Genomic DNA, 27421 nt, shown 5'->3' with positions numbered 1-27421 from the left:
ATGCCACTCTTGTTTTTACAGAAAACTTACCAGAGACTCCATCTACACCAAAGGGATCAAGAATTATAACCAAACACATTGTCAGAAATCTCAGTTGGAACACAGCTCACCTGGAAGAGCTTACACACAACACCAGCATGCTCCATCAAGGACAACTTTGTGTACAGGAGGATACAAAAGGAAAACACTGCTTCTGTCTTTTAATATTCTTTCACTGAAAACAGCCTGACCCTACAGAACATCATTACATTGTGAAACCACCAGAGGCCACTTAATTATTCCAAAAACGTAGTTAAATCCAGAAAACCTGAACCTTTTCTCAATAGTTCCCACTGCTTTCATGCCTATCTCAAGCATACTATCTGTACTCTGCAAAGAAAGAGCATCTCGTTAAAGGAATTGGTTAGAAACATTCCAGGCAGGTAAGGAGTGCAGAATTTACTTACTTTGTGCTTTGTATCTACTCTCTGGTGAATTTTGCTAGAATCAGCAGATGGAGTCAGAGATGGTTTAAAATACTGGGTCCGACTTCCTGACAGAGAGATTGCCTTTGGTGTCACCAGTTTTTGAACAGGCGGATGGTGAGATTCCATCTTAGAAAGGGAAGCAGTAATCAATTTATTCTGGCACCCACCAAATTTAACTGCAGTATTTATGGATGAAAACAATTTACAGAACTATAAACATCCCATTAGTCTTGGAACTCAATGATAATCATTAAAAAATTCTAAAAGCATTCAACTCACAGAGGGAAATCATCAGAAAACCAGTGATAAAGCCCAGAAACCTACACAGAAGTAGCCAAAGTTTGACTAAATCTCATTTCAAAATTGGGCAGTTAATTTCATAGACAAAACAATTCACGCTACCATAATCAAAATAACTCATGTTCCTATAATAGTCCTCTCTTTTCCTCTGCCTACACTGTGATATTTTTTACTAGCTTAATCCACTGATCTATCATTCAAAGCACGAAGCAACTGATAGAGCCTTCTGGGCTTCATACTACCTACATTTTCCTCCTTCAAAGCCAAACAAACACTAGAGCACTTAAAAAAAATAAGGTTGCCAAATAACCTTAAAATAATCTCATTCACTAAAACGTCATCTAACATTTTAGATTTGTACTAAGTACATTTAAAGTACTAGTTTAATTTCCCCGTTCAAAGTATTTTCACAGACCAGAGCTGAGTTGTTTTTTTTTTTAACAGAAAGCTCTGAATGTTCTGCAAAACTGACTTCACTGAACTGTCAAGCAGAAAGCAAGCTCAAGAGGCTATGAGATTTACCAAATGCTCCATCCACAGTCTCAACGAACAGAAGAATCAGTCTTACAACGTTTGCTGTTCTTCCATCTGAACAGAAAATGTCACACTAAACTTTAACTTCTCCCAACACCTGGTAATAAAATTGACTGCCTATAATGTGATTAAAAATGCATCTTTCTAAGAATTATTTGAACGTTGACTAAAACATGTTTTATTTAAATTCACAGTTCTGCTTTGAATGAACAGTTTCATTGCTGGCTTTAAAAGTAAATGACTTAAGTAAATAAAAATTGCCCAGTTAGCTGTTTAGTACACCAAGAGCTATTCTGTCCCGTGCAGATCCTTGAAATAAGTGGAATACCACATACATCACTGCTACCCACTGCAAAAGTTTTGCCTGAGCATACAAGAGTTCTGTCAACCATACACTCACTTCAGCAGGAAAACAGAGAGCCACATCCTTTGCAAATAATTGCTTTTCATCACAGGCTACTCTTCTGCCAAACATTATGAATCCTAGCATTATGAATAGACAATCTACCTCCTTTTACCCAGTGACAGCTGTGTGCAACACTCGTTTACTGCCTGACAACTTCAAGCTCTCTGTTGCAAATCTGGCAGATCTTTCTTAATGCCTTATCACAAGTGTGGTTCTACAATTTAACTGAGAATTCACACCAGATCTGTTTGTAGTTAATTGGGTAATACTTATGCTGTACTTTACTTTTCTGCAATCTTATAATTTAGCACACATGAAAAGAGAAGGTGCAGGAAGTCTCAGATGTTTGTAAACTCTCAAGTGACTGTAAACTTAATTATACATCCAATCAAGGGATTATATAAAGGACAGAAATTAACAATTTTCATTTTCATTATCTGGATGGTGATAATAAACAGAAGTACTCCTTTTCTACACCTGAATCAACACAGAAGCCTGCACTAAATCTATATGACCACTTGATCATTACTTTGCTATCTGTGATCACTTCTTCAAGATCAAGCTTTCCCAAACAGGAATTTTAACACACAGCTTCACTCCAAGATGAAGGACAAGACAAAACTACTTTATGTGTTCTAGAAAAGTTGTTCATTTGACATATCAAGACACCACCACACAAAGATCACATAAATGTTTAACCTAAGTAATCTTCACAGCTCTTCATTTAGTGCAGGTAGAAAGACATTTTTTTATCTATTTTCACACAACCAAGATATGAATTTGTACCTGTAATGCTAACCTTAACTTGTACTCATGCGTACAGTGCCACTGAGGTCAAATTTCTTGTGACAGCACTGAAGCAAAGAAGATTTCTCAGTTTAAGACATCACTGGTTCTTACCTGTTTTCGAGAGGAATGGAAGCCCGTAATATCCAACACGCTTCTGTCCACAGGCTAAGGGAAAGGAAGGAAGCCTAAATATTAGAGATCCTTTCTTTCCTCCCCACCACCCCTTGAGAGAGGGTTTCATGCAATAGAAATGCGTGGGTTTCACGGTCAACTTACAGAAGACAGCGGACTGGTAACAGAAGATGGAATTCTTTTAGCGTCCTATGGAAAAAACAATCAATAAATTAAACAGGGCCCAACACAGGGAAGAATTTCATTCTTTACTGGCAAGTGTACTAAGCTTTATAAGTATATGAAATAAAGCAGATTAAAAGGAGTGCCACTTACTGCCAGAGGACTTGACATCTTCTCCAGAGACTGCAGGATGCGCCGTGCTGTGGAACTTGTCACACCATAGGATTGCACGTTTGCTTGTTTAGCTTTCATCTGCCTTCTTACTGGTGTCTGAAAAAAACCAACATTGTAACTGTCATGCTGCTCAATTTTGATTTAAATACACATGTATTTTACGTCCTAGGCTACACAAACAACATAACCAACATTCTCTGACAACAGAGAAAAATGCATTCACTGGGAGTTCAAGACATAATGAAAATACATTCTGAGTTTATAGCAGTTGAACTGGGTCTCCAATACATCTTGCACAAGGGATAAAACTAAAAAAGAAATCCATATGTGTAGAAAGTAAAGATGGAAGATGTTATGAGTGCCAGCATCTCTGAAGCAGTAATCAGAAAAACAGAACTGAAGCAAAGGCTTGTGATGCAGAAAGCACTTTGACTGACAACACATCTGAAGAGTTTCATAATGGTGCAAGTGTACCATCTTTAAATCAGTGCATACAACCACAACCAAGAATTCCTAGTTTTACTTCTCTCTTGCTTCTTCCTCTCCCTCAGGAGGGGAGGCTGCAAATCTTTTTCTCTGTTTAGTAAGATAAAGCTCTGACTTGAACAGTAACAGATCAAAACACATTACAATGAAGAAGTAAACTATTTTACTTACACCACAATTTAATTCAGCATGGCAGTGTAACCACATTGTGCTTATCACACAGTGTGAAGATAGGAAGCAAACTGCACAGCATACAAAAACTTCAGCAAGGCTCACAGCATCTTGTGATGGTTGATCTGGGAAGGGGCCTCTGGGTCTACCAAGTCCAGCCCCTGCTCAAGTGGGGACAGCCAGAGCAGGGTGCCCAAGCCTGCATCAAGGCATCTCAGAGAGATCTCCAAGGAAGAGACCCCACAGCCTCTGAACAGCCTGTATCAATGTTTCATCTCCTGCACAGCGCAGAAGTTGCTTCCTGGTAACTACATGGAACCTCCAGTGCTCCAGTTTGTGCCCACTGCCTGGTGTCCCAGCACGAGGCTCTGCTAAAAGAGCCCAGTGCTCCATCCTCTTGGCACCCATTCCTCAAGGATTTACAGACATTGATGAGATCCTCCCTGAGCCTCCCCTGATCCAAGCTGAACAGGCCCAGCTCTCTCAGCCTCTTCTCGTGAGAGATGTTCCAATCCCCCCCGTCATCTTGGTGGCCCTCTTCTGGACTCTTCCCAGTATGTTGCTATAATTCACAGCAAACAGGAATAAGCAAGTTACTCTCTCCTTTAAAAGCCTAATCTTCTGGTTCCTCTTTTCGGTGTAACCCACAGTTACACTGCAAAAAGTTAAAATAACTGATCAAAGAGGGCTCCCAGCTTGCAGGAAGTTTTAAAAACAAGTTTTCAAGGTTTCCCATGCATCAGAATGCCCTTGTTCCGTGTCTGAAATGGACTGCCAGAATAAATCCAGAAAACTGTGTTTCAATTTCCTTCAAGTTCCTTTTGATATATATATTTTTTTTTATAAAGGGCATTTTGATTAAAATACTTTCCTACCAAACCTGATTTGACTTTTATTTTTGATTCAACTCTTGTTACTGAGAGCCATCAGCATTTACTTACAGCTTCGTTTCAGAGCACCCAGAACTCTTAGGGGCAAATAACTCTTTTAAAGAACAATATGAAACAAAATAAAAAAGAATGCTACTGCTCACCTTGAGATTGCATTTAGTCCTGCATGCCCCTCTCTGGGCAGTAGTAGAATAAAGGATTTGCAATGCTATTTTAGAATGAACAGCCTTATACAATTTATTCATAGCATGAGTGTAGATATGACTGTGTAAGTTCTACAGATAAATATCAGACAGGTCTGACTACTGTAGCTTTTGCTACTATAAACACAGGTTTTTGATGTTATGCTGTCACTGTTTTAATTGCGTGATGTCATTTAAACATGATACAGTTAGAGGTACACAATGGCACTCAAATGGAATATTTTTAAAGACTTAACAATAGAGGAAATCCCAACTACAAACATCTAGCTTTAACAGTCATTCTTGTTCATTACAACAAATCTTTACATAATACCTATTGAAAATCATTTAAAGAGCAATTGCCATTTAAATTTTTACTCTTGCAGACAGAGAGGGGAGAACAGGAGCTGTTGCCACATTCTCAGCTCTCCTCTGAAAGCTACAGTACACTACTTTAGTATTTCAACCACTGTTTCTTACCACGCTGTTTTTCCCATACCTGATAAGGAGCAATTCGCACTTTTGTCTGCCTTGCTGCTGCAGCTGCTCCACCATAAGTGGTCTTTCCAGGGTAAAATGGAGAATCTCCAAGCTGGCTTGTCTTAAAGACAGAAGAGTTTCCAAGCGACTACAGAAACACAGTATGGTAACTGGTTAGTAAAATGGGCACGCATTTAAAATGATTCAAATAAATACTGTGCGGTACTTACAGGAGAGAGAGCTCCAAAAGCAGATAAATTGAATGCAGGTTTCTTTGAACTAGATGCAGAATGCTGGGAGAGGGAATGAGATCTTTCAGCTTCTGTGGACCAGAGCAGTGGTGCTGAATTGGTTTTTGAAACTGCGATATCTGCCAAAAAGAAACACACTGGATGTAAATGCCTTGAGTACAAAAAGAACTCCTGTTATTAAGGGTCACATTGACTTCAGTTCTTTAATACAAAAAATAACCTTGACTTCAGCATTCTTTAAACAGATCCATTTCACATACAGTCTGAAAATCAAGTACCAATTCTGAACTTGAAAACTGTTCAACACAAATACAGCTACTTGTCAGCAATCTTAGGAAGCCAATTCTATGTTTCCAATGCAAAGTCTTTTTTTTTTTTTCTTTCATATCAAGATTAAAGGAAACTGCATAACACCAGTGCATCTGTGAGGACACAAAGTTTTTCTTGTGTTGGTGAAAGGCTGGAGGCCAGATAGGTCAAAACTGCACAAGGTTTTAAACCTGAAAGATTCCCCAGAGGCTGATCTAACAGAGTTAATTTGTTTCCCACATACTTTTTTATGAAGACACATCAGAATGCTCTGGTAGGCAAAGGTTATATTGCTAAATCCTGGCAACATCTACTCTGAACTTCAAAAATATGTACTCCACAAAACTTGCTGAGAATGCCTCAATCCCTGTCTATACTAGAAAAAGCTGCAAACCTGCTGTTTGCCCTTTCACAGTGAGGTGACCCAGGTACCCATCTACATCAATACAACATTCATTTTTTATTTTAAAATACTGTGCATTCCTTAGTGAGCTCAGCATAAAACATGGCAGCATCGACAGCAGAAGCCTTCTTTCAAGAAAGGCCAGAAAAGCAGCTCAAACACAGTCAGAATGGTTCCTTTATCTGCATTTTGTGAAATACAAGAAAACAACCTGCATTTCCATTTGTCACCTGCAGTTCCTCACTTTTAACTAGCTGTCTGTTGGACACTGAGTCCCTCTTCCAAGTGATCAACCCAGCTGTCAAGCCAGAACAAGTCACTTTCATTTGCTACCACCCCATTTTGAACCACTGTTCAAAACCTACATACAACTAGCTGAAAGCAGGTAATCAGCAGTTATTTTTTTGTAACATCAAGGTCTCATAAATGTACTTCCGAGCACAATTCTATTAAAATGTTGACTGAAACAAATACTTCTAAAACACTAAAAATTCAATTCAATTCTCACTTCCAGAGCTGACATTCACTTATTTTACTAAGTTGATGAGGAATCTGAACGAATGCAAAGTACTTCACGTTATGTAAAAACAAAACTAAAAATTAAAAGAAAGTATGAAAATTACCTTTATCAGACGCTCTAGAGGAGAAGCCACTGGTTGTTGAGATGTTATCATCATCGTGCTGAGAGGTAGAATCTTTTATTTCTTTTACAAGAGACAGTCCAGGATTGCCAATGCCAAGTGTAGAAGATGTAGAGGGCTGACAAGGTGGTACAGCAGAATCTAACACGGTACAGTTCAAATGGCTCCGATGCAGAGACGGCCTTGTTAACACAACCGAAAAGTTCAGTGCTGATCTACTCGTGGATGGTTCTAAATACAAACAGGGAGATGATCAGCTTTCCTATAGACAAGCTCATAGAAGCCAAAACCTGTTTTCTGTCAACAGTCAAGCTATTGCCAAGATCTAAGCACAAAAATAGAGAAGCCAAATTTAACTTCTTCCTCATCCAGATAGGGTTTCATCTGTGTGACTACAACAGCAACACTACTTGCAATTCTAAGTATTAATATCACATCAAGAAAAAGTTAAGTATGGGGCTTTACAACACCAGGTTCTGACATCATGCTCAAGTGCTGGATCGTTTACTAATCAAGCATATAGACTCCTTCCTCTTGCTTGAAAAGCTTGCAATAAACTTCCAAAATTTGAGATCATGTGGCAAGTTGCAGACAACACTGCAGTTTATATAATCTTGGCACAAAGATCCCATTAGTTTGAATACAACATGAAAATGAATATTTGCAGTACTTCAGCACTTTTTTTTTCCTCCCAAACAAATGTACAAATCAGGTCATACCACATGTAAACGTTATCTCCTATCCGCTAACTTCTGAGATTGTAAGCCAACAGACAAGTAAGCACGTTGGCCCAAGTAACCAAACAAGCTTTTTTTTCCTCTGGAACCAAAGGGTCTACAAACACTGCCAGTGGCCTGGAAGGGGTGGCCTCACAGCTCCAACTTGCTAAATGAACAGGACTACTAATAAATATCTTGCCTGATGAAAGTTCACTCTCTCAGGAATCCTGGGAATTCAAACGATTTTGAGCAGCTCTCCCCTTGATACTTGCACCGAAGCTCAAACTAGCTAGTTCAATTCTCATAGCCACTGCAGTACCACTAATCAGTTCTCCAAAACATGAGCAGATTTTTAGGACAGTGTTGCTTGAGATACTTGATCAGCCAAGCAAGGAATACAGGCTCTAGCACATAGGTGTCTCACAGCTGAAGAAACACGTTTATCTACAATTGTAGTAGTAACTAATCTTAAGAAAAAAAAAAATCAAATCTTAAACATAGCAAGTAACAAACGCAGACAGCAACATAAGTTACAAAGGTTCTACACGGCCCACCTGCTCCTGATCTTCTGGAGTTAGTGAGCTTGCTGTGCAGCTGTTCTTACTAAAAGGTTCTTTCACACAGTTCTACAGAAAAGCCAGCATGTGTTCCCCAGTCATGAAGACATTATCTATTGCTTTATTCAAGCTTACTCCCAAGCTACAGCAACACAGAAAGCAATAAACTCCTTGTTTACAATTAGATGACATTGGAGGAAAAGATACTTCCTCATTATTTTTGACTCTGACAACAGAAGCAACTGACTTTCCATATTATCTATGATTACCTTTACACGCTCAGACAAAACCACTCTCCTTATTAAAAGATAAATTCCCCCAACAGCTATCAAAGAGGAACCCAACTGAAAGCACAAGCAAATTTACACAGCAGGACTACAGAATCAGTGGGAGGAACCTGATTTAAAACAAAGATGAATTTTTAACATGGTACAGAAGCTGCAAGTCTCTGACAAGAGTCCAAATATCTTTTCAAAGACAACAGCCCAGACACTAACACACATCTTAATTTTATTGAATATTCTAACAATACTGCCATAAATCACATGCACGAGTTCCCCAGTTCGCCATTAAGCTAACAAGGAGCTTTACTAAATTGATTTAAGTCCAAAAGGTAAACAAATACCATTAAAAAAACCAAGACATGAGAAGAATTTTTTCCTCTGAATCTACTTTTTGTTTTCAGGACTTCAAAACAAATTAATGTTTTTAATTGCCTTAGGCAGTTAGACAAAGTTTCATTCCAGGTCTTCTAACAAAGAAAGAAGAAAATACAACTTAGCACACTTGTAAATGAGTATTTTCAGCATTTGCTACCTGACTAACAGAGTACATGAAGTTAACGGATGGCTTCCAAGAGTTCTAAGTTCTATGCTTTATAACCATATTACAGTTTAAAGCTAAAAGACAGTTTCACAAACTGTTGTTGTTTTGAGGTTTGGTTTTTTTTGTTAACTTGCAGGGCAGGGGCTGGTTTTAATTACATCAAAACCCTCTTAGCAGATTCCTTTGGAAATTCAAATTCAAAACCAGAAATCTGTGAAGAAATAGAGATACCCAGAACACTCAATGATTTTTCACATACCTTCCAGGTTAATTCCTGCTGGTTCAGGTGTGACTCTCCCATCGGTCATTATGGTATCTTCATCTCTATAATTATGATGATAATTTACTGGATTCTCTTCCTGATTTGTAGATTCATTTGTATCTACACATTCATCTTCACTTTTATTAAAATACTTCTGTAGCCATCCTGGTACGATGTTTTTCACTGATTCTGTCATTCTGCTAATAATTCCCTGCTTGAAAGAAGAAATACTTCTTTAATTACAGAAATTCAGCCAACAGGATGTGCTGGATACAATCTTCCACAGACCTCAAAGACAGAGGTTATACAGCAAACACTGAGACCAAGAGTAAGATGCGGGAGGCTGATCCTTAGTATAGGACTGCGGGGCTTGGGGAAGCCTAAAATTCCCCTAAGATTGATTCCTGACTATCTATTGATATTCAAAGTTCTGAAGCTTCCATCAAAGTTCTCCAGCAGCTTGTCAATTCACAAGGCCATCAGGAAACTATTTCTACATAATCCTGATCTACATACTTGTTCCACAGCTCCTCCTCCACGTACTCAATTGGAAACCGCCTAAAACAGAAACCCCGCAGTTACCTGCAGCGACAGTGATGATCATTCTATCCACTAAGAGCAGGGAGTCTAAATATTGCTGTTTCTTCTCATACTGAATCACAGTAATAACATGCATCAAAAAAAAACATTGCTATACTCTGAACAGTCAGTGTAACCTGATCAAAATCCAGGAAGAAACACAGCTACAGCTGCAGTATCAGCTGCATCACAGCAGATATGTTAAATAGACCCCTTCTGATCAAATTTCACTTTATGGACATTAAAGTTTCGGACCTCCAAACACTTATCACTCCACAACTACTATATACTTAACAGCCGTTTCCATTTTGCCATTTACAAATCCTTGGCAATTCTTACATTCCTCGTTAAAAGAATGTTAATTTTCCATGTTATAGATGTTCACTTTTTCCCCATCGTTCCCTCAAAACTTTAGCATCCCTTTCTGTCCAATGGCTTGCAGCACTCCCTCTCACACTGCTGACAGCCACGGAGCTGCTTGGCTCCTTACGCTACAAGCAAACATGAAGGCTGACTCAGCAACTCCAACACTGAAAACCAAGAAGTGACAAAATGTGAATGGAATACAGCAAAACATCTGTTCAGCGGTTGCTGATGTGTGCACCTGGTTTTGTAGCAACAGTCCTGCTCTACCACTTTTCTGGCTTTGGGAAATAGAACTTTCTAGCTGAAATTATTATTTGGGTGTAAAAAATTGATAATATGCTTTGAACATGCTGAAGTTAGTTACAGACTAACAAAATTCTGAGATAACAACCGTGCATACACACAAAAACAACAGCAAAACCCCACATAACCAAAATAGAAGCCTGTATCATTGAAGTATTCCATAGACGACAGCGCAAACATTGAGATACAAGAATTATAAACACTGATACACCCTTGAACCCAGAACTAGGAGGGAGGTAAGGGAAGAGGAAAGAGTAGAAAACAAAAAGCCTTTTCACAGGAAGAAAGTCATTCTAATTCACAATTAGACATTTTTCCTAATGATCTGTTATTCTGTTGTTTACTTGCACAAGGACAGAATAAATACCCGGGATAGTTTCAGCCGCCACGGAATAAACACATCCATCACAATTACTACATTAAAATGCACTCATTAAAATGAGTACAAAGTGCTCAGAACGTTGCTATTCTTCTCTTAAACACTAAGTCTCAGCTTTCCTGCAGAAACCACAAATGCAGCTGATGCCAGAGTTCACAAGCAGTTCAACGCACGGTGTCAGCAGAGCGGCTCCTTCTAATCCCCCAGCCCCTCGTTGACACCTCTTCCTCTGACACATTCCACTTTTTACCAGCCCTAAGAATGAAAGAGCGTCGGGACAAAGCATCATACAGGATAGCGTTTGCAAAAAAGAGCAAACGCTCAGGCACCCAAGGCAGCGTTCTTTCACTAAAGGCACTGCTTCACTTAGTATTGCTGGAGAGTTGCTCACACAGAGCACGGCTATTGCAATAGGCCCAGAAGAGCAATCACCCTGTCAATCTGCAGTAATCCAAATGAATAACTGCAGTCTAGCTAGACAAGCAGTTAGAGATGACGTTTTATCATCCACATCTAAAGCCAAGATGGTCTGACCCTTTCTTGCACATGGCAGCCTTGCCACTGTTGTCCACGCTACCACCTTTCTGAACCCAGGATAACTCCTTAATTCAGAAGCTGGGAGCCTCCACCCAGCCATACTGCAGAGTGCTGCCGGTACATTCCAGGTTCCCTGCATGGGCATCAGCAGTCCCTCCAGAGGTGGTGTAAGGGACCAGTGGGAAACTGACTCAGCGACTTGAGTTCAAGAGAGGAGGTCTGGGTCCTGCAGAGGCAGAGCAGCCAGCAGTTTTACCCACTTCCTCTTATGGCAACTTACTGAGGAGAGGGTGCACAAGCACCAGAGGCTGTTGCCGAAACTCCCCAATCTTCTGGAACCCCCCAGCTGAGCAGACACGAAGGACCTGCCACGTCCAGGGTAGTCTGTAACCAACTGGACTACGTGATAGTGAGCATGCACATTTTGTTGTTGGCTGAATCACAGATCAAGGCTCCAACTCAAGACAACACTGGGTCCAAGAATATGGTGAAAAATCTCTTTCACTTTTGTTTTGTCTATCTTTCACTGTCTTCCTGTTTCTCCCCTCGATCTCTTTTCATTTGTTTTCTCTAACAGCCATTGCCTAAATGTGCCTCAGAGTAGCTGACTAGGAAATAACACCTGTGTCAGAGTATCTTTTATCCATAATGTTTACTGTTGGTAGAAAGCTGCCTCATTTCGCCTCAAGGTAGTTGACTAATTGTAGTTGGAAAACTCAAATTGTTTTGTATTGCTGCTCTGAGTTGTTGTCTGACTCTGTCACCTCCACAACCCCTGCAGACCAGGGACTGTCCTACTTCCTCACAACCCGCCGAATGACACAGGCTGACAAGGATGCTGTATATCTCATCCATAGCAGCAGCTCTCCAGAGATCAAATCTGATGCTTTCAGTAGTATGCATAGGATCATTAAGGTTGGGCTCATCTAGACCGCATGCCAAACCATCCCCACCATGCCCACTAATCTACATCCCTTAGTGCCAAATCTACGTGTTTCCTGAACACCTCCAGGGATAGTGACTCCACCACCTCCATGGGCAGCCTGTTCCAATGCCTCATCACTGTTTTACACGAGAAATTTTTCCTAATATCCAACCTGATCTTCCCCAGGTGCAACTTTAGACCATTACCTCTCATTCTGTCACTAGTTATCCAGGAGAAGAGGCTAGTCCCCACCTGGCTACAACCTCCTCTCAGGTCACTGTGGAGAGAAATGAGGTCTCTCCTGGGTCTCCTCCAGTCTGAACAATGCCAGTTCCCTCAGACATTCCCTGTAAGACTTGTGCTCCAGATCCTTCACAGCTTTGTTGCCCTTCTCTGTATGTGCTCCAGGGCCTCAACATCTTTCTTGTACTGAACACAGTACTTGAGATGCAGCCTCATCAGCACAGAAAACAGAGAGATGATATGATCACTTCCTCACTCCGCTGGCAACACTATTTCTGATACAAGCCAGGCTGCCTTCTTGGCCACCTGGAGACACTACTGGCTCATGTTCAGCCAGCTGCTGACTAGCACTTCCAGTTCATTTTCTTCCGCACAGCTTGCCAGCCACACTGCCCCAAACCTGTAGCACTGCATGGGGTTGTTGTGAGCAAAATGCAGGAGCTGGCACTTGGTCTCAATGAACCTCATACAACTGGCCTGAGCCCATCAATCCATCGATGCATATGGTGAAGCACATTAAATACAAGTAAAAAGCCACCTATATTTCACCTACAACTTCCAAGTTAATTTCATTTAAATAAAAAGTTTAATGAATCTTACAATTCCTGGAATATAATGGACAAAGTATGCAACGCTGAAAAAAAGGAAACAACCCAAGAATCAGATGTGCCTCCTTTTGTAACAAGACATGCCTGTGTAATGCTCAACCCCTCACACCACAGTTACTTACCAGGCCCTCCCTCATCACCTAAACTCACTGCATATGCCCAGCATGCTGCCGCACAGCAACTTCTCTGGTGCCAGCCCTGTGCTCAGAGGAGGGGCAGCTCTGTTGTTCCTCACTGCTACCGGACCAGGAGGCTCAGCAACGTGATACGGTGACAGGCAGAATCCCAGTTGTAGTTGCAGCAATTCAATCAGTGAATACGTTTTGGTCCTTCAGCAGATTCAGAATTAACTCACTGATTTCAGCAGTTTGAGAACTGCTCTCAGTTCCAACGGTTGTCTGCTGATGTTAAATGCACTCACACGCTATGTTCATCCGAAAATAGCAGCAGGAAAGCGGAACAAAGCACAGAACACGGAGAAGAGATCCAATAGCTTATGAATAGGTATTCACAACAGTGCTTCAAACGTTGTGCATCCCAAGCGCCTGCAGCACTGCTGGGTATGTCTCCACCAACACATGCATGCACCACCACAGCAACAGTAACTACAGCTGCAGCTCACAGGCACGCTGCCTTGGGATGCGACTCCAAACAAATGATGAGCTGTAGGCATCCGAGAGTAAACAAGCAGGGGTCCTAATTCACTACTTTAAAATGACGTTTTCTGAAAGGGTTTATATCGAGAAATAAAAACCGATAGGTTTCAGTTGCAGTTTGACTTTCAACCTTAAAAGCAGGCCGTCTCCTGGCAATATTTATGAACTGGACAGTTTGTCTAGCTCCTCAGGGGTCTCTCACACAGCAGTGGGGGCAGAGTGATGGCAGAAATACTCAGAAACAATGCGTTATCAGAAAACGGTTCTGGTAATTCTGGTTTCTGTAATTGAGTTGATTTCAAGCCAAGAGGCTTAAGTAAATCCCACTGTACAACAAGGGATGTATTAAAAAAAGAAGAAAAAAAAACACAGAAGGGCTACACACTGACATGAACCCTTCAGAGATGCAAAAAGCACAACCTGTCAGGAGAGCCAATTTCTACTTCCCTATATGCACACCTCTAAGAGCATCAAGGCCAACTCAGATTTTTTGTTATTTTGCTTCCCATTTCAAAGCTCAAGCTCTTGAAATATACAAATCAGTAAGTCTTCAAAAAGAAAGCCTGCACCTGAGGGCGAAGTGCAGCAAGAAGCAGCACTTCCCACCACTGACAGAACTCGGGCTCCCTCCATCCCCCACATTACCCAGTGCCAGCTCTGGCGCAGCAGGCTGTTCTCCTTACTAGCTGAATTTGTTAATCTGGCAAAAAGCACATGTTTCTCTGCTGGACTAATGAGTTCAGCTGGCACAGTGCAACAGAAATGGCTCAGGAGAAAGATCAGGCAGCGGGACAAGAGAAAGAAGCAGCAAGACTTCTCCCTTCCTCTGACCAAATATGCACTGATACTCAGTCATGTAACATCCATATCAGGGCTTTATCGAACTGACTCAGCCAAAATTTCACCTACAGCTTTGCAACAGCTCACCGTTTGGTTACAGTGGTGCTAGTGCAAAAGCAAGGTTAGAAATGGAAACGTGACATGGCTGTCTCCTGCAGCAGCACAGACGGAGACCGGCTCTGAACTAGCCCTGCTCTTTTCCTTTAGGGAGTGGTTTCAGTCTGGATGTAGGACAGCAGTTTGATATTTCATTTAGAAAACAGACAATAAAACTTATGACTTAATAAGAACAATATGTTACAGGAATGTCATCAATTATGTGACAGTGGAAAAAAACAACTGTTTTATTTAAGGCAACTGGACTAGTACAAATTTATTTCCAAAGACCATGAAGAAGGGTTTATGCTTCCAGATGTAAGTACTTCCTTCTTATTGTGTGAAATGAGCCTTTCTCAGCCTAGCTCTAGGATGGACATCCAGGGACACTAGTGCTGTTCTGCATTCTGGCACTGCCTGTACATTTCCACAAGGAAGACAACAGCCCATCATTATCCCTTCCATCCAAGTGCAAAAAACCAGCGTGTGCTCCTGTAAGTAAACCAGCATTTAACCCACTTAACACCCAGGTTAAATCCTGGTTACACCAAACAGTTTTATCTCGAGTTTAGTCCACACCTACAGCCACATTTTCAAAAGATGGAGCAATGTACAGGATGCCTCCCTTTTTGGTACCAGCACTGTGCAAGGCTCCAGCCAATCCTCAGCAGAAATCAAGAGATGGTGCTGCAAATTATGAAGTGCATATGGAGTGGTAGACACTGAGACCTATCAGCATCAAAAACAAAAATTAGGACTGAGGAGACAACCTGCACTTACAACTTCATGAGCTGTTTTGACCAAATTCATTCTTAATCTAAGAAGGGGCTATCAGCATATTTTTTATTGAAAGACTGCTGCACAATGCAGAGTGTCTGCAGCACAGCTCCAAGGGCCCTAATTCTACCAACCAAAACTCAGCTCGATTTATTATTCTTCTCCTGTAAGGGTACCCCACAGTCTAAACTATCTTTATTCAACATCTAAAACAACGCATGGTACCAGGGTAGCAAACTCTCACAACCACACAGACACGCAGTCTAATTGGTCCAAAGTTAAAATGATCAAAAAATACACTTCCCAAAGCACCAGATGGTCTTTGCAAGGCCATTAGAACAAGCTATGAGAGTTAGCAAGAAGCATGATAACAAACATTTATCTTTCGGATTTAAATAGAGTTTAGGCATAAAATCTTATTTGTAGATATTCTCTGTACAATAAGAGATTCATTACATTCATTTCTATCTGTCAAAAGAAATGGCAACCTTTCTGTTCCTTCCCCCCCTTCACAGGAAATAAGTCTATGCATACAAATGTATGCTTTCCACATATCACATCTCATCCTATGCATCTGCTACCTCTGATAATATATTTGACTCCCAGCAATTAATTAAACAATATTTTCACTGCCACTTTGCCTAAACGCACCCACGAGCTACAGCTCTGAGCAGAGAGGACACGTTCTGTGGGTAAACTACAAGCAAGAGCAGGCCAAATCCCACAGCAGCGTCTCAAGCAACGGTTAAATGCCATTCAAGGGCAAGTCACAGCTTGCTGATGCTCATCTCCATGTCCAATGTCTTCTAGTGCAGACCTTACAGATAACTTGAAGTGCTTTCTGTCACTTTGGAGCAGCGCTCCAGAGTAAATCATAAACTCGTAACAAGAAGACTGGAACTACATTTTTTCATTATATGTGGTGTTAATAAAAGATGGCCAACTGCTCTTATGCTCCCTCTGAACAACTACTGAGCTACAAACTGAGCTGATCACAGCACACGCTGGTGGGCACACAAAATCTATCACGTCAACCCTATTAAACACGGAATCTTTTTTGTTTTTATACACCAACTTGACCTTGCAAATTAAAAGTAAGTAATCAAAGAATCACCTTTAGTTATTCTCTGTGCTCACCTGGAAGTGAGCAAAGCTCTAAGCCTTCTTAATTTTGAAGCATCACACATCAGTGCTGTTTAGTATGTGCAAGTCAGATCTCACAATTCAACTAAGTCAGCAGAACCTGCAATTAAACAGGGCAGGAGTTTTAAAAACTGAACTACATTTGATCCTGCTGCACACATTTCTGACCAGATTTAAGACAAACTAAAATGCTGACTCAGACACAGCTGCTTCAGCTGCAGCTATGGTTACATTCTTTGACATTTTAAGCTAATATTCTGAAACGGCAAAGCCAGCACAGGTTCACCTCTGCTGCAGGGCAGCATTCTCCAACAAATAGGGGCAGCAACATATTTCTGGCCATGTGTTTTCTCCACAGTTCATCTGACAGAATCAAGAGCAACTCACAACGGATCTGTAAATACCATTCTCTTATCACTAATACAAAAAAAAGACTGTCACTGCACAGAGATCTATTCAGTGGCTCTAAATAGTAGTATACAGTTCTATAAATCTGTATATATTCTACAGCTCTGCATATTAAGTTTATTAACAAATCCTTAAGGCTGACATTATGGCAGTTGTGACGTTAGAATTACCATGTCCCTGGTACAGACGAACAGTTCAAATCTTTGGTTGGTCTTGGAGGCAACCAGAGGTAGAGCACTAAGAGGGGAAGGAGCCACGAGACCCAGCTCATGCAGAAAAGAGTCAGACTCAAAAGAAACTACAGCTTCAAAGCAAAGTCAGCTATTTTTTCAGGACACACTTGCACAACTCCTCCCAACAAGCAGAGCTATGGAGACAGGAATAAACAACCTTACCAAGGAGAAAGAAAATTTTCTGCTGGCACAGGTATTTGCAAAGCAAGCACGTGTGTTAGAACTGTAGCTTTAAGCTTAGTGTTAGAGGTATAAATGTTAATGCACACATTTTTTCCACAGCAATAGAGATTATCATGAGCTTACGTTTACTTTAAAAAAAGATGGCGATCACAACCATGCCAAGCACACATACAGACACTATAATTAAATGCAAAGTGCAATTATAAGATGAGTTACAGAATCTCAAAAGGAACTGCCGCCCTGAGAACGTCAGCAGTGCTGCCCCAACACAACAGCTCCATTGCTGTGCTATTTCCTAGACAGCGGAAAAATAACTTCAAGGCCTCTCTTGTCAAAAGAAGGGGGATATATCTGCAATCTCTCCAATAACAACAAAGAAAAGCAAACAGCACAGTTGAGAGGATCTTTTTATTAATAAGCATTTTCGTAAAGTAATCCGGAACACCACAATGACAAATACTGTATCAGCAAGTTGCAAAATGCCTTATGCTTCAGGCAGTCAAACAAGCTAGTTCCTACTCGCCTTGGCCCCATTTTCTGATGACCCATCTGCCTTGGCTTGAAAGGGCTCCGAGTAATCTTCCAGTCCCTTTCACTAACAGAGGTGAGGGAGTAACAAGCTGAAGTGGTGATGCATAGCTGTGAGTAACACCAGCTTCAAGTGCCTCAACTGTTAGCTAAATTAACATCTCTTTTGCTTAAAAAATGAACATAAACCATGTCTTTGATTCAACATTGAAATGGGTAGAGAAGACCTGGGCAAAAGGAGAAAGCAAGTCCAGGCTTTAATGCAAAACTATTTGGAAAAAAAGCAAACAGAACATAGTGGCATGAATGGGAGATCCACAGCACAAGACATCGGTACGAGGGAAAGTAATAAAAATCCAAATTCAGGAGAGTTGCTCATGAAACTGAATAGATGAATTACTGAATATCTTAACAGTAATAAGAAAATCTACCTAACAGCTAAAATTTTTCATTAGAAAATCATTACAGACATTGAATAATTCTTCAGCCTCAGATGTGTGTATTATGTTACAAAAAGCACAAAGGAGAGTTTTCATCACGTTGTCTTTGTAGGAAACACCAACGGTGTATATTGGGGAACACCTTCAATCATGCTTCTATAAACACCACTGTTCAACAGTTCCTAATTGTATGATCACTACTCGATTAATATTGGAAAAAAACCATGGCAAGCTATATTGCACGACCTATCATTAAAAATACGATACTTTAAAAAAATGATTTGGAAATTGCAACCCTACAGAAGTCTCTTTAGTGGGGTTCTTCTTGAGGGCAACCCTGCAATTTACTCTAGATAACATGCAGCAGCATCATGGAAGTGTTATTTCTTTCCTCAAAAAGCAGCACTGCTCTTAAGACACTTCCCTCAACAAAGAGGACTGTGCACCTGAATTGGCATTTGTGCTGAAACCACATCATGGTCCAACAGCAGCAATGCCAGAGGCTGCACAGCACCACAGGTTATCTTGTCCAACTCAGAGAAAGGACAGGAAGAGCAGGCTGCCAAGCCAAGGGCTGTGTCCAGCAGTGCTTCAAGCATCTCCAAGGATGGAAACCTCTCTGAGAAGCTCTTCTGACAGGTCTTCTCTGGCAGATAAAAGACTATGCTGCAATGAAAAAGAACGTCCCATTTTGAAACTTAAATTCATTGCCTCTTTACCCATTGCTCTGACCACCCAGAAATAGCAAAAGGAACGTTGTTCCACCCTTCCTATACTCTCGATAGGCATTTTTTGACAGCAGGTCTCCCCTTCACCTCCCCTTCTTAAGGTGAACACATCCAGCTCTCTCAGTCCCTCCTTGTTCTGTGTCCCAACCTTAGCCATCTCGCTGGCTCTCAGCTAGATTCACTCCAGGATGTCAATGTCTTTTTTCTGTGTGTGTGTGTCCAGCTTTGGCAACTCCAGTACACAACACTCCTGGATGTACAGTACAGACGGGAACAACCACCTCCCCCAGCCTCCTGCCCACAAACTTACTAATACTGCCCAGCACACAGTTGGCCTCCTCTGCCCCAAGTGCATGCTGCTGACACGGGTTCAACTTGTAGTCCAGCAGCTTTGGGGAGTTGTTTTGTTCCAGATGAAGGACTTTTTTGCTTTTGTCACAGAATCATAAAATCATTCAGGTTGGAAAACATCTTCAATATATCATCAAGCTGAATATACATACATCTGTTGGGACTGACTGGCCTCACCTGAGTACTGAGGGAGTTGGCTCAACAATTTACCCACATCACAGGATCTGGGGAGTGCTAGCCAACCTCATACCCAGCTACAAAAAGGGCGTGAGCCAAGACCCAAGAAACTATAGACTCGTTAATCTGACATAAGTGCCTGGAAAAATTAGAGAGATTATCCTAGGGAATACAGAAGGCATTTAAAGATCAGGTGTAGTTAGTGTGGGTTCATCAAGGGAACGTCCTGCCTTAGAAATCCAGCCTCCTTCTGGGATAAGGTCACCCTCTTGGTGGATGCAGGGAAGGCTGTAGATGCAGTCTTTCTGGACTTCAGTAAGGCCTTTGATAGCATCCTTCACATCACCCTTCTGGACAGACTGTCCAATAGCGAGGTGAACAGGTTCACAGTGCACTGGAGGATGAACTGGCAGAACAGCAGAGTTCAAAGGGTTGTAGTGAGTGGGGTTACACCTGGCTGGCAGGCGGTTACCAGTAGTGTTCCCCAGGGCTCAATTCTAGGGTCAGTCCTGTTCAACATTTACATCAGCTACCTGGATGAGGGACTGGATTGCATCCTTAGCAAGACTGCCAATGACAGTAAGCTTGGAGGTGCTGCTGGTTCCCTGGAGGGGTGAGAAGCCTTGAAGTGGGATCATGATGGACAGGACACTCAGTCATCAGCAATGGCATGAAGTCCAACAAATGCAAGTGCTGCACCAGGACACAGCAATGCCAGACACAAGCAAAGACTGGAAGAGAAGTGGCTGGAGAGCAGCTCAGCAGAGAGTTCTGGAAGTGCAGGTGACAGAAGGTTTAGCATGAGCTGCAGCGTCTGGTAGCCAGGGGGCAAAGAGCATTTTGGGGTGCATTGAGCACAGCACAGCCAGCTGGTCAAAACAGGTACATCTCCTGCTGCACTTAGCGTTGCCGCAGCCTCACCTTGAATACTATGTGCAGTTCTAAGCTCCACAATTTAAAAATATATTTAAATACCTGAATGCATCCAGAGGAGGAAAACAAAGTGAAAACAGGCTTCCTACATTGGTGGTTGATGTCCCACGACTGTCAGTGTTCAAGAAGAATTTGGATAGTGTTCTCAATAACATGCTTTAAATCAAAACATCAACCTGACCTACCAAGACTCATCACTGAAACATGTCCTTAGTGCAACGCTCGCACGTCTCTTAAATACCTCCAGGGACAACGAATCCAACACTTTCCTGGACAGTCCATTTCAGTGTTTGATCACTTCCCCATGAAGAAATTCTTCACAATACCCAATCTAGGCCTCCCCCATGCTATCACTTACATCCTACCACTTGTTACCTGAGAAAAGATGCTGGAAGCCTCCTTGCTGCAGCCTCCTGCCATATAGTTGTAGAGAGCAATGACATCTCCCCTCAGCCTCCTCTTCTCAACACTAAACAGCCCCAATTCCCTCAAAAAGACATATTTTCTAGTCTCTTCCCAAGCTTCACTACTCATTCCTGGATGCACTAGAGCAACTTTGTTTCCTTTTCATAGTGAGAGGCCCAAAACTGAACTGCATCCAGATGTGAAGACAAGAGCCTGTTCAAACACATCCAGAGAATGGCCACAAAAATCTGAGGACAGGCTGAGAGTCAGGGATATTCAGCCTCTCTTCAGAGGAACATGATAGCAGCCTTTCAGGAGGGCTGTAAGAAAAAAGGACTCTTTAGCAGGGACTGTTGTGATAGCATATGGGGAAATGGTTTCAAACTAAAAGAGGGAAGATTCTGATTGGATATAAGGAAGATATTTTTCTCAGTAAAGGTAATGAAGCACTGGAACAGGCTGCCCATGGAGGTGATCGATGACACATCCCTGGAGACACCCAAAGTCAGGCTGGCTGGGCTCTGGGCAACCTGATGTAGCTGTAGGTGTCCCTGTTCACTGCAGGGGAGTGGGACCAGGTGACCCTTAAAGGTCCTTTCCAACTCAAACGATTCTGTGACTGTATGATTTGAGATGTGCGTCAGTAACATTGCATACAGAGGCACAATCCCTTCCCCAGTCCTGCTGGCCACACTATTTCTGACACAGAGCAGGATGCCACTGCTGTCCTTGGCCACTTGGGCACACTGATGGCTCACGTTCAGCTGGCTGTTGACTAACACCTCCAGCTATTTTTCTGCTGGACAGCTTTACAGCCACACTTCCCCAGCCTGCACTGCTGCATGGAGCTGTTATGCCCCAACAACACGAGGTTCCTGCCAGCCCATTACTGTCAAGAAACCCCAACAGCAGCCTTGTCCTTCAGCATCTGGAGGTTCCCTAAGTTTGCTATCATCCAGGAACCCAGTGGGGGTGCTGCACTTCTCTCATCCCTGTTGCTTACTAAAGACATAAAACAGAATTAGTCCAAATATCTCCCCAGGAGACTCTTAACAATTGGCTGTCAGTATCTCTCAGTACCACCATCACAATCCTTTAAGTCAATGTCCAGCTAGTCTTCCAGCCACTTGGCAGCCTACTTGATGAGCACATATTTCCCCAATTTGTCTGCAAGAATAATACAGAAGACCATGCTGAGTGCCTTGCTGATCTCCAGGTGAGCCGCGCTGACTGAGCCAGACATCCATCCTGCTTGTGTTAAATTTGTTACACAACGCTGCGGTAGCATTCACGCCGACCCAAAATAGCTCTGCTCAAACTTTTTCAGGTAAGCAGAAGAAATTTGGTACTCTATCCTCAGTCTTCTGAATCAGCAGCTCAGTTCCCGCACAGCAGGGAAGCAGGAACCAATGCTAATTACTGACTGGAGGAATAAATAACGCAGAGGAAATGACGAGCTGCTGGCAAATGAAGGCAATGTCAGCGCCCCAGCTAAGGGACAATTCTTTCATCTACTTTAAAATCCTCTATCTGAAGACACCGCTCACTAATACTGCTCTTCCCAAGGCTGTCATGAAAACACTTTGCAAGACAGAAACCAAAATATTCATAAAATGGGACAGCAATCAGATTCTACTGTGTGCTGTACCACTGACAGCTTAAGTGAGGGGAAACTCAGCATCTCAGCTAAGGTCTTCCCAACCAGGATACATAATTTGCTTGTGATGCCAGTCCAAAGCCAAGTAATATATTTTCACATCCATTTTGTTAATACAATTTGATATTGCTGGAACAGAGACAAAACATCATTTAAGGATGACACTCTAAACATTTCTTAAAGTTTACAAACATTTAGCCCAAGGTGCTAACCTGCTACTAAATCAAAACTAGCAGAGAGAGACATCAAGTATAAACACAAGCACCTAAGCACGCTTTGAGGAATGATCCTATTGCTAACAATTAAACCAAAAGTCATACATGCTCAGTTCCATATGGACATTCTTAATAAAGATTTTTATAGATTAATACTTTGCTTCCTAAGATTCACGACACAAGAACTAATTTACATTACTCAACAGGATATTCTAGGAACTCTTTGCATGAATTTCAAGATTTCACCCCCAAACCAACCCAGCAGTTTATAAAACTCCAGCCCACAGCCTGCAGGCGCTGCAGACCAAGAAAATCCCAGGCATAAATCAAGTATGAGTTTATAACTGGCCCGTCTTCATTACACAATCAGGTGATAATGTAATGATTCAGGCACTGCTGCACACAGTTTAGATTCCTGATCCCATAACTACTCTGCCCTTACATGACATCGCACGTGATTCTAAACTTCACCCATCCAGGCAGAGGTGCTGTACGATTGGGACCCACAGAAAATGCACCTCTCCTCTTTCTGATATCATCCCAAGGATTCAGAATCACACTAATCACAAACATGTAGCAACTTCTGCTGGTTTCTTCAATGAAAGCACCTAGATTGTTTTGCTTTATACCAGGGTAGCATCGCTACCAGTACACACGAGAACATATGTATATGTTTGACAAAAAGTAAAAACCACCTGAAGTTTCAGTCTACAAATATGAAGGCCAGTTACCAAAAACCTCTAATTTGAAGCTTAACATAAGCAAACAGGTTTATGGGAAGGTTAAAAAGGCTTCTCAAGTATAACTGATTATCTTTTTCTCATGCCTGAATCTTCTTGTAGGAGTTTAAGAGTACAGGAGAATCCAAGTTCTCTGACATTTTCATTTGAAGGATTAATTAGCAAATAAATAATAATCCCAAAGGTTATTTTAGTCTCTTCCTACAATGAGAATTTTGAATCTCTGAAGCTTACCTATATTCTACCTGGAACAGAATGGCACCATTCCAGGCTCATCGGTACACAGACACAAAAAAGCAAAGCTAAACCTAAAGCCAACAATAAAAACACAGAGATATCATAATGAAGCTGTTTAATAACTTAATAATGTCAACAGTCATCCCATTTAACACACCCACCCTAGAAATTGCAGTCACCAGCCTACCTGAATGACCAGGACAACCCAGCATTTAAAGCACTTGCGGCCACGTCCGGAAGATGAAACCCACATGCCAGGCACAACAGCTCCCTTGTCCAACCATACTTAGCCCTCAGAGCACATTCATGACTTTAAGCCAAGTGTCCAAACTCTTTATGTGCAGCACAGAATGGAAGTCTCAGCACGAGGCAGCTGAGCGAACAGGTAGCATGCCAAGTGTGGCATTACCTAAAGTCAACACAATCAGCATGGAGCTGTCATCATTCAGCCATCAGGAAACCCAGTCGCTGGGAGGGACTTCTAAATTCTACCTCCAGGAATACAGAAGGGCCTTTTTGTCTCTGAGGATTGCCAACCTAGAATCCATCACAGTGGGCGACTGTCCCACCTTTACTTAGCAGTGCTGCTACTTTTCGCTTGTTTGTTTGATAACACAGCCACTGAGGGTGCCCTTTGTTGTAAGGCAGGATGGCAGTCCTGGAGGGAAAGCACCATGGCTTAAGTTCCTTCACTAGTGGGGCAATCAGCACCCGTATCTCCATCTCCCAGGACAGCACACAAACTGCAAGTCTCCAAGTGTTCTTCTCCAGGCAGCGTCTGTTCACCTCTCCTATCATGGCTGGTTTTAAAAAGGCAAAGACTTAAAAACAAACAAGCAAATAAAAACATAATGAAGCATGGCTCTAATGATTAATCATCAAGCATACAGGCAGGAAATAACAGGCTTCGGACGCTTGCTGCAGGAACATCTAATGTAAAACAAGTAACAAGTTTTGAAACCATGGACCAGAGCCTGAACACCTCCATTCTTGGAGGGCAGCATTTTCTTACATATCCTCTTTCTGGCTCAGTGAATCATGCTTTCTTTTTCTGGATAGCAGCACAGCTTCAACCAAGAGAACTGAGGATAACACTCAGCTTGATGACTGGGATATCTGCCTGGAAAGTGGAAGATGTAGGTTGATGGCTCCAGGCAAAAAAGGAAACTGAAGCAGGGTCTACCACATTCTGAACAAATGCTTTAACTAATAGTTTTTAAAAAGCATCAGCACGTCCTCTTGCAAATGCCTTCCAAAGCTGTCACTGTATCTTGTAGAAGAGCGACTGCAGCATATATTGGAGATGATCGGAGAATTCCCACCTGACAAAAATCCCCAGGAACTACAATTAAAGAACAACATCCAGAAAGCAGGCGGCGATGAACTGGGCATCCCGCTAATCATCCCTCATACAAGGGGGAAAAAAACATCAATTCCATTTCCCAGAAAATCAAAGCTGTCAGTTATGCTGCCCACAGTGCCCAGGCACCCTCAGAGCTTGATGGTATTGAGACAGGGTTTTCAGGGCCACAATTTTGACCAAGAGCATCTCAACCAGGTTCACTCTCAGTGAATCTACTCAATGATAAAAGTTGGAGGGGAGAAGATCAGAATCAAAGGTGTAACTTCAAGATAAAATCGCACCAATTGCTCCCAGGTCCTCCTAAACTCAGCACTGAGACCAATAAATCTGGAAAGCGAATGTTATACTGAAAACAGGAACACATGTTAATTAATTTCAATTTCAACTCAGTTTTCAGTTAGCTACCTACCCAGAGCTCATTCTTTTATGTAACACAAGTTTATACAATTCATACGGTTAAAAAGCTATTCACTATGATAAGCACACCTCTCAGTCTCCCATTTACTAACTGACTACATTTTTCCCCTCCGACAAGCTGCTGCTGTTCTGTTTACACACTGGCTCTGCAGTACCCACTACCAGGCAAAACCCACAAACACAGGATCAAAGAATCACAGAATCACAGAATGACCTGAATTGAAAAGGGCAGAATCACAGAATGGCCAGGGTTGGAAGGGACCTCAAGGATCATCAAGCTCCAACCCCCCTGCCATATGCAGGGCCACCAACCTCCCCATTTAATACCAAACCAGGCTGCCCAGGGCCCCATCCAACCTGGCCTTGAACACCTCCAGGGACGGGGCATCCACAACCTCTCTGGGCAGCTGTTCCAGCACCTCACCACTCTCTCTGTAAGAGAGAAAGAATTTCCCCCCTGCCGTCCAATCTAAATCTTCCCTCCTTCAACTTAAAACCATTTCCAGGACCACAATGCTCATCCAGTTTGAACCCCCTGCTGTGTGCAGGGTCACCAACCACCAGACTAGGCTGCCCAGAGTCACACCCAGCCTGGCCTTGAATGCCCCTAGGAATGGGGCATCCACAACCTCCTTGAGCAACCTGTTTCAGTGCGTCACCACCCTCTGTGTGAAAAACTTCCTCCTAATATCTAACCTAAACCTCCCCGGTCTCAGTTTAAAACTAATCTCCCTTGTCCTATCACCATCCAGCCTCAAAAACAGCCGTGAAACATCCATCCCCCAGCACACTGCGCTGCCTAAACAAACCTGCTGAGAAACGCTTCGAGATATCAGACAATAGCAGGGCTAGAAAGCCATCTCTGCTGATTACTTTAAACACAAGCGTGAGGCTTATCAGTTATCGACGCTGTATCAGCGCAGGAAATTCAGGGCAACTTGAACGCTCGTTCACCAAGGGCTTTCAGCACTTGCTGAAAAAAGTGCAGACAGCCTCACGTGGATAGCGTCGCTCAGTCAACGGAACGTGCGAGACTCAGCGCTCCCCCAAAGCTCCGGACGCGGCTCAGGCAGCAGCACACGCGGGACGCACCCTGACTTCCGCGCCCGGCACGCAGCGCCGTCGCTCGCGTTCCTATTGGAACAGACGCGAGGTCCACCCGCACGGCCAACTCCAGGCGCGCGATGAAGGCGCCCCGGAGCCCCCAGTGCGGCGGGCACCGGCAGGCTCCCCGCCCGCTCCGAGGGGCCCCAAGCTCCCGGCCTTTGTTACTCGCCCCCTCCTCGCCCCGGGCCACACGCGGAGCGAGGGGCGTGCGGCTTGAGGCAGCCGAAGGCCGCTGCCCTCCCCGCGCCGTGCCGCCGGGCGGCGAGGCCTCTCCCACAGCGCTCCGCTCTCCCGCCGGTCCCACCGCCGGCACCGAGGGGAACAAAAGGGGCCGCCCCGGGCCCGCCCCCGCCCGGCGCCTCGCACGTGGGGACCGAGAAAGGGCCGGCCCCGCACCGCCGTCCCCCGCCGCGCCTCACCTGCCTGCTCCTGCCGTACGGAGGCTTCGCGGCTCCCAGGTGGTACCGCCGGGTCCGGATCTTGCCGCCGCCGCCGCCGGCTCCTCCTCCCGCTCCTCCGCCGCCGCCCGAGGCCATGCTGGGACGCGGCCCCTCGGCCGCCCGCCGCCCCGCCGGGCCGCTCCCTCGCTCCGCGCTGTCACCGCCCGTCCCCCGCCCTCCACGCGCCGCGCGGCCTGGAAGGAGCGGGGGCCCCGCGCGGCCTGCCCCTCCCCTCCTCTCCCCTCCGCCCCGCTCGGCAAAGCTCCG

General features: G+C 43.2%; 1 protein-coding gene across 3 annotated transcripts in view; it reads right to left on the bottom strand.

Annotated features, from left to right (window-relative positions):
- NUP153 (nucleoporin 153) overlaps positions 1 to 27317 on the bottom strand; it is a 46583-nt gene extending 19266 nt beyond the window's left edge. Inside the window, exons 1-9 of one of the 3 annotated variants that reach the window (XM_048940506.1) lie at positions 27134 to 27317; positions 9138 to 9354; positions 6760 to 7008; positions 5404 to 5543; positions 5193 to 5321; positions 2944 to 3060; positions 2773 to 2817; positions 2608 to 2661; positions 447 to 593 (exon numbers count right to left, since the gene is read on the bottom strand). In XM_048940506.1, coding sequence (XP_048796463.1) covers positions 447 to 593; positions 2608 to 2661; positions 2773 to 2817; positions 2944 to 3060; positions 5193 to 5321; positions 5404 to 5543; positions 6760 to 7008; positions 9138 to 9354; positions 27134 to 27250 — 1215 coding nt within the window. In that variant the 5' untranslated portion in view covers positions 27251 to 27317. The remainder of the gene's footprint in view (positions 1 to 446; positions 594 to 2607; positions 2662 to 2772; positions 2818 to 2943; positions 3061 to 5192; positions 5322 to 5403; positions 5544 to 6759; positions 7009 to 9137; positions 9355 to 27133) is intronic. The other 2 variants (XM_048940504.1, XM_048940505.1) reach the window with 2 other exon arrangements.
- Positions 27318 to 27421: the final 104 nt, after the last annotated feature.

Source organism: Lagopus muta, chromosome 3, assembly GCF_023343835.1.
Source record: "Lagopus muta isolate bLagMut1 chromosome 3, bLagMut1 primary, whole genome shotgun sequence".
NCBI classification, from domain to species: domain Eukaryota; kingdom Metazoa; phylum Chordata; class Aves; order Galliformes; family Phasianidae; genus Lagopus; species Lagopus muta.
This window is presented reverse-complemented; position numbering and strand designations above follow the sequence as displayed.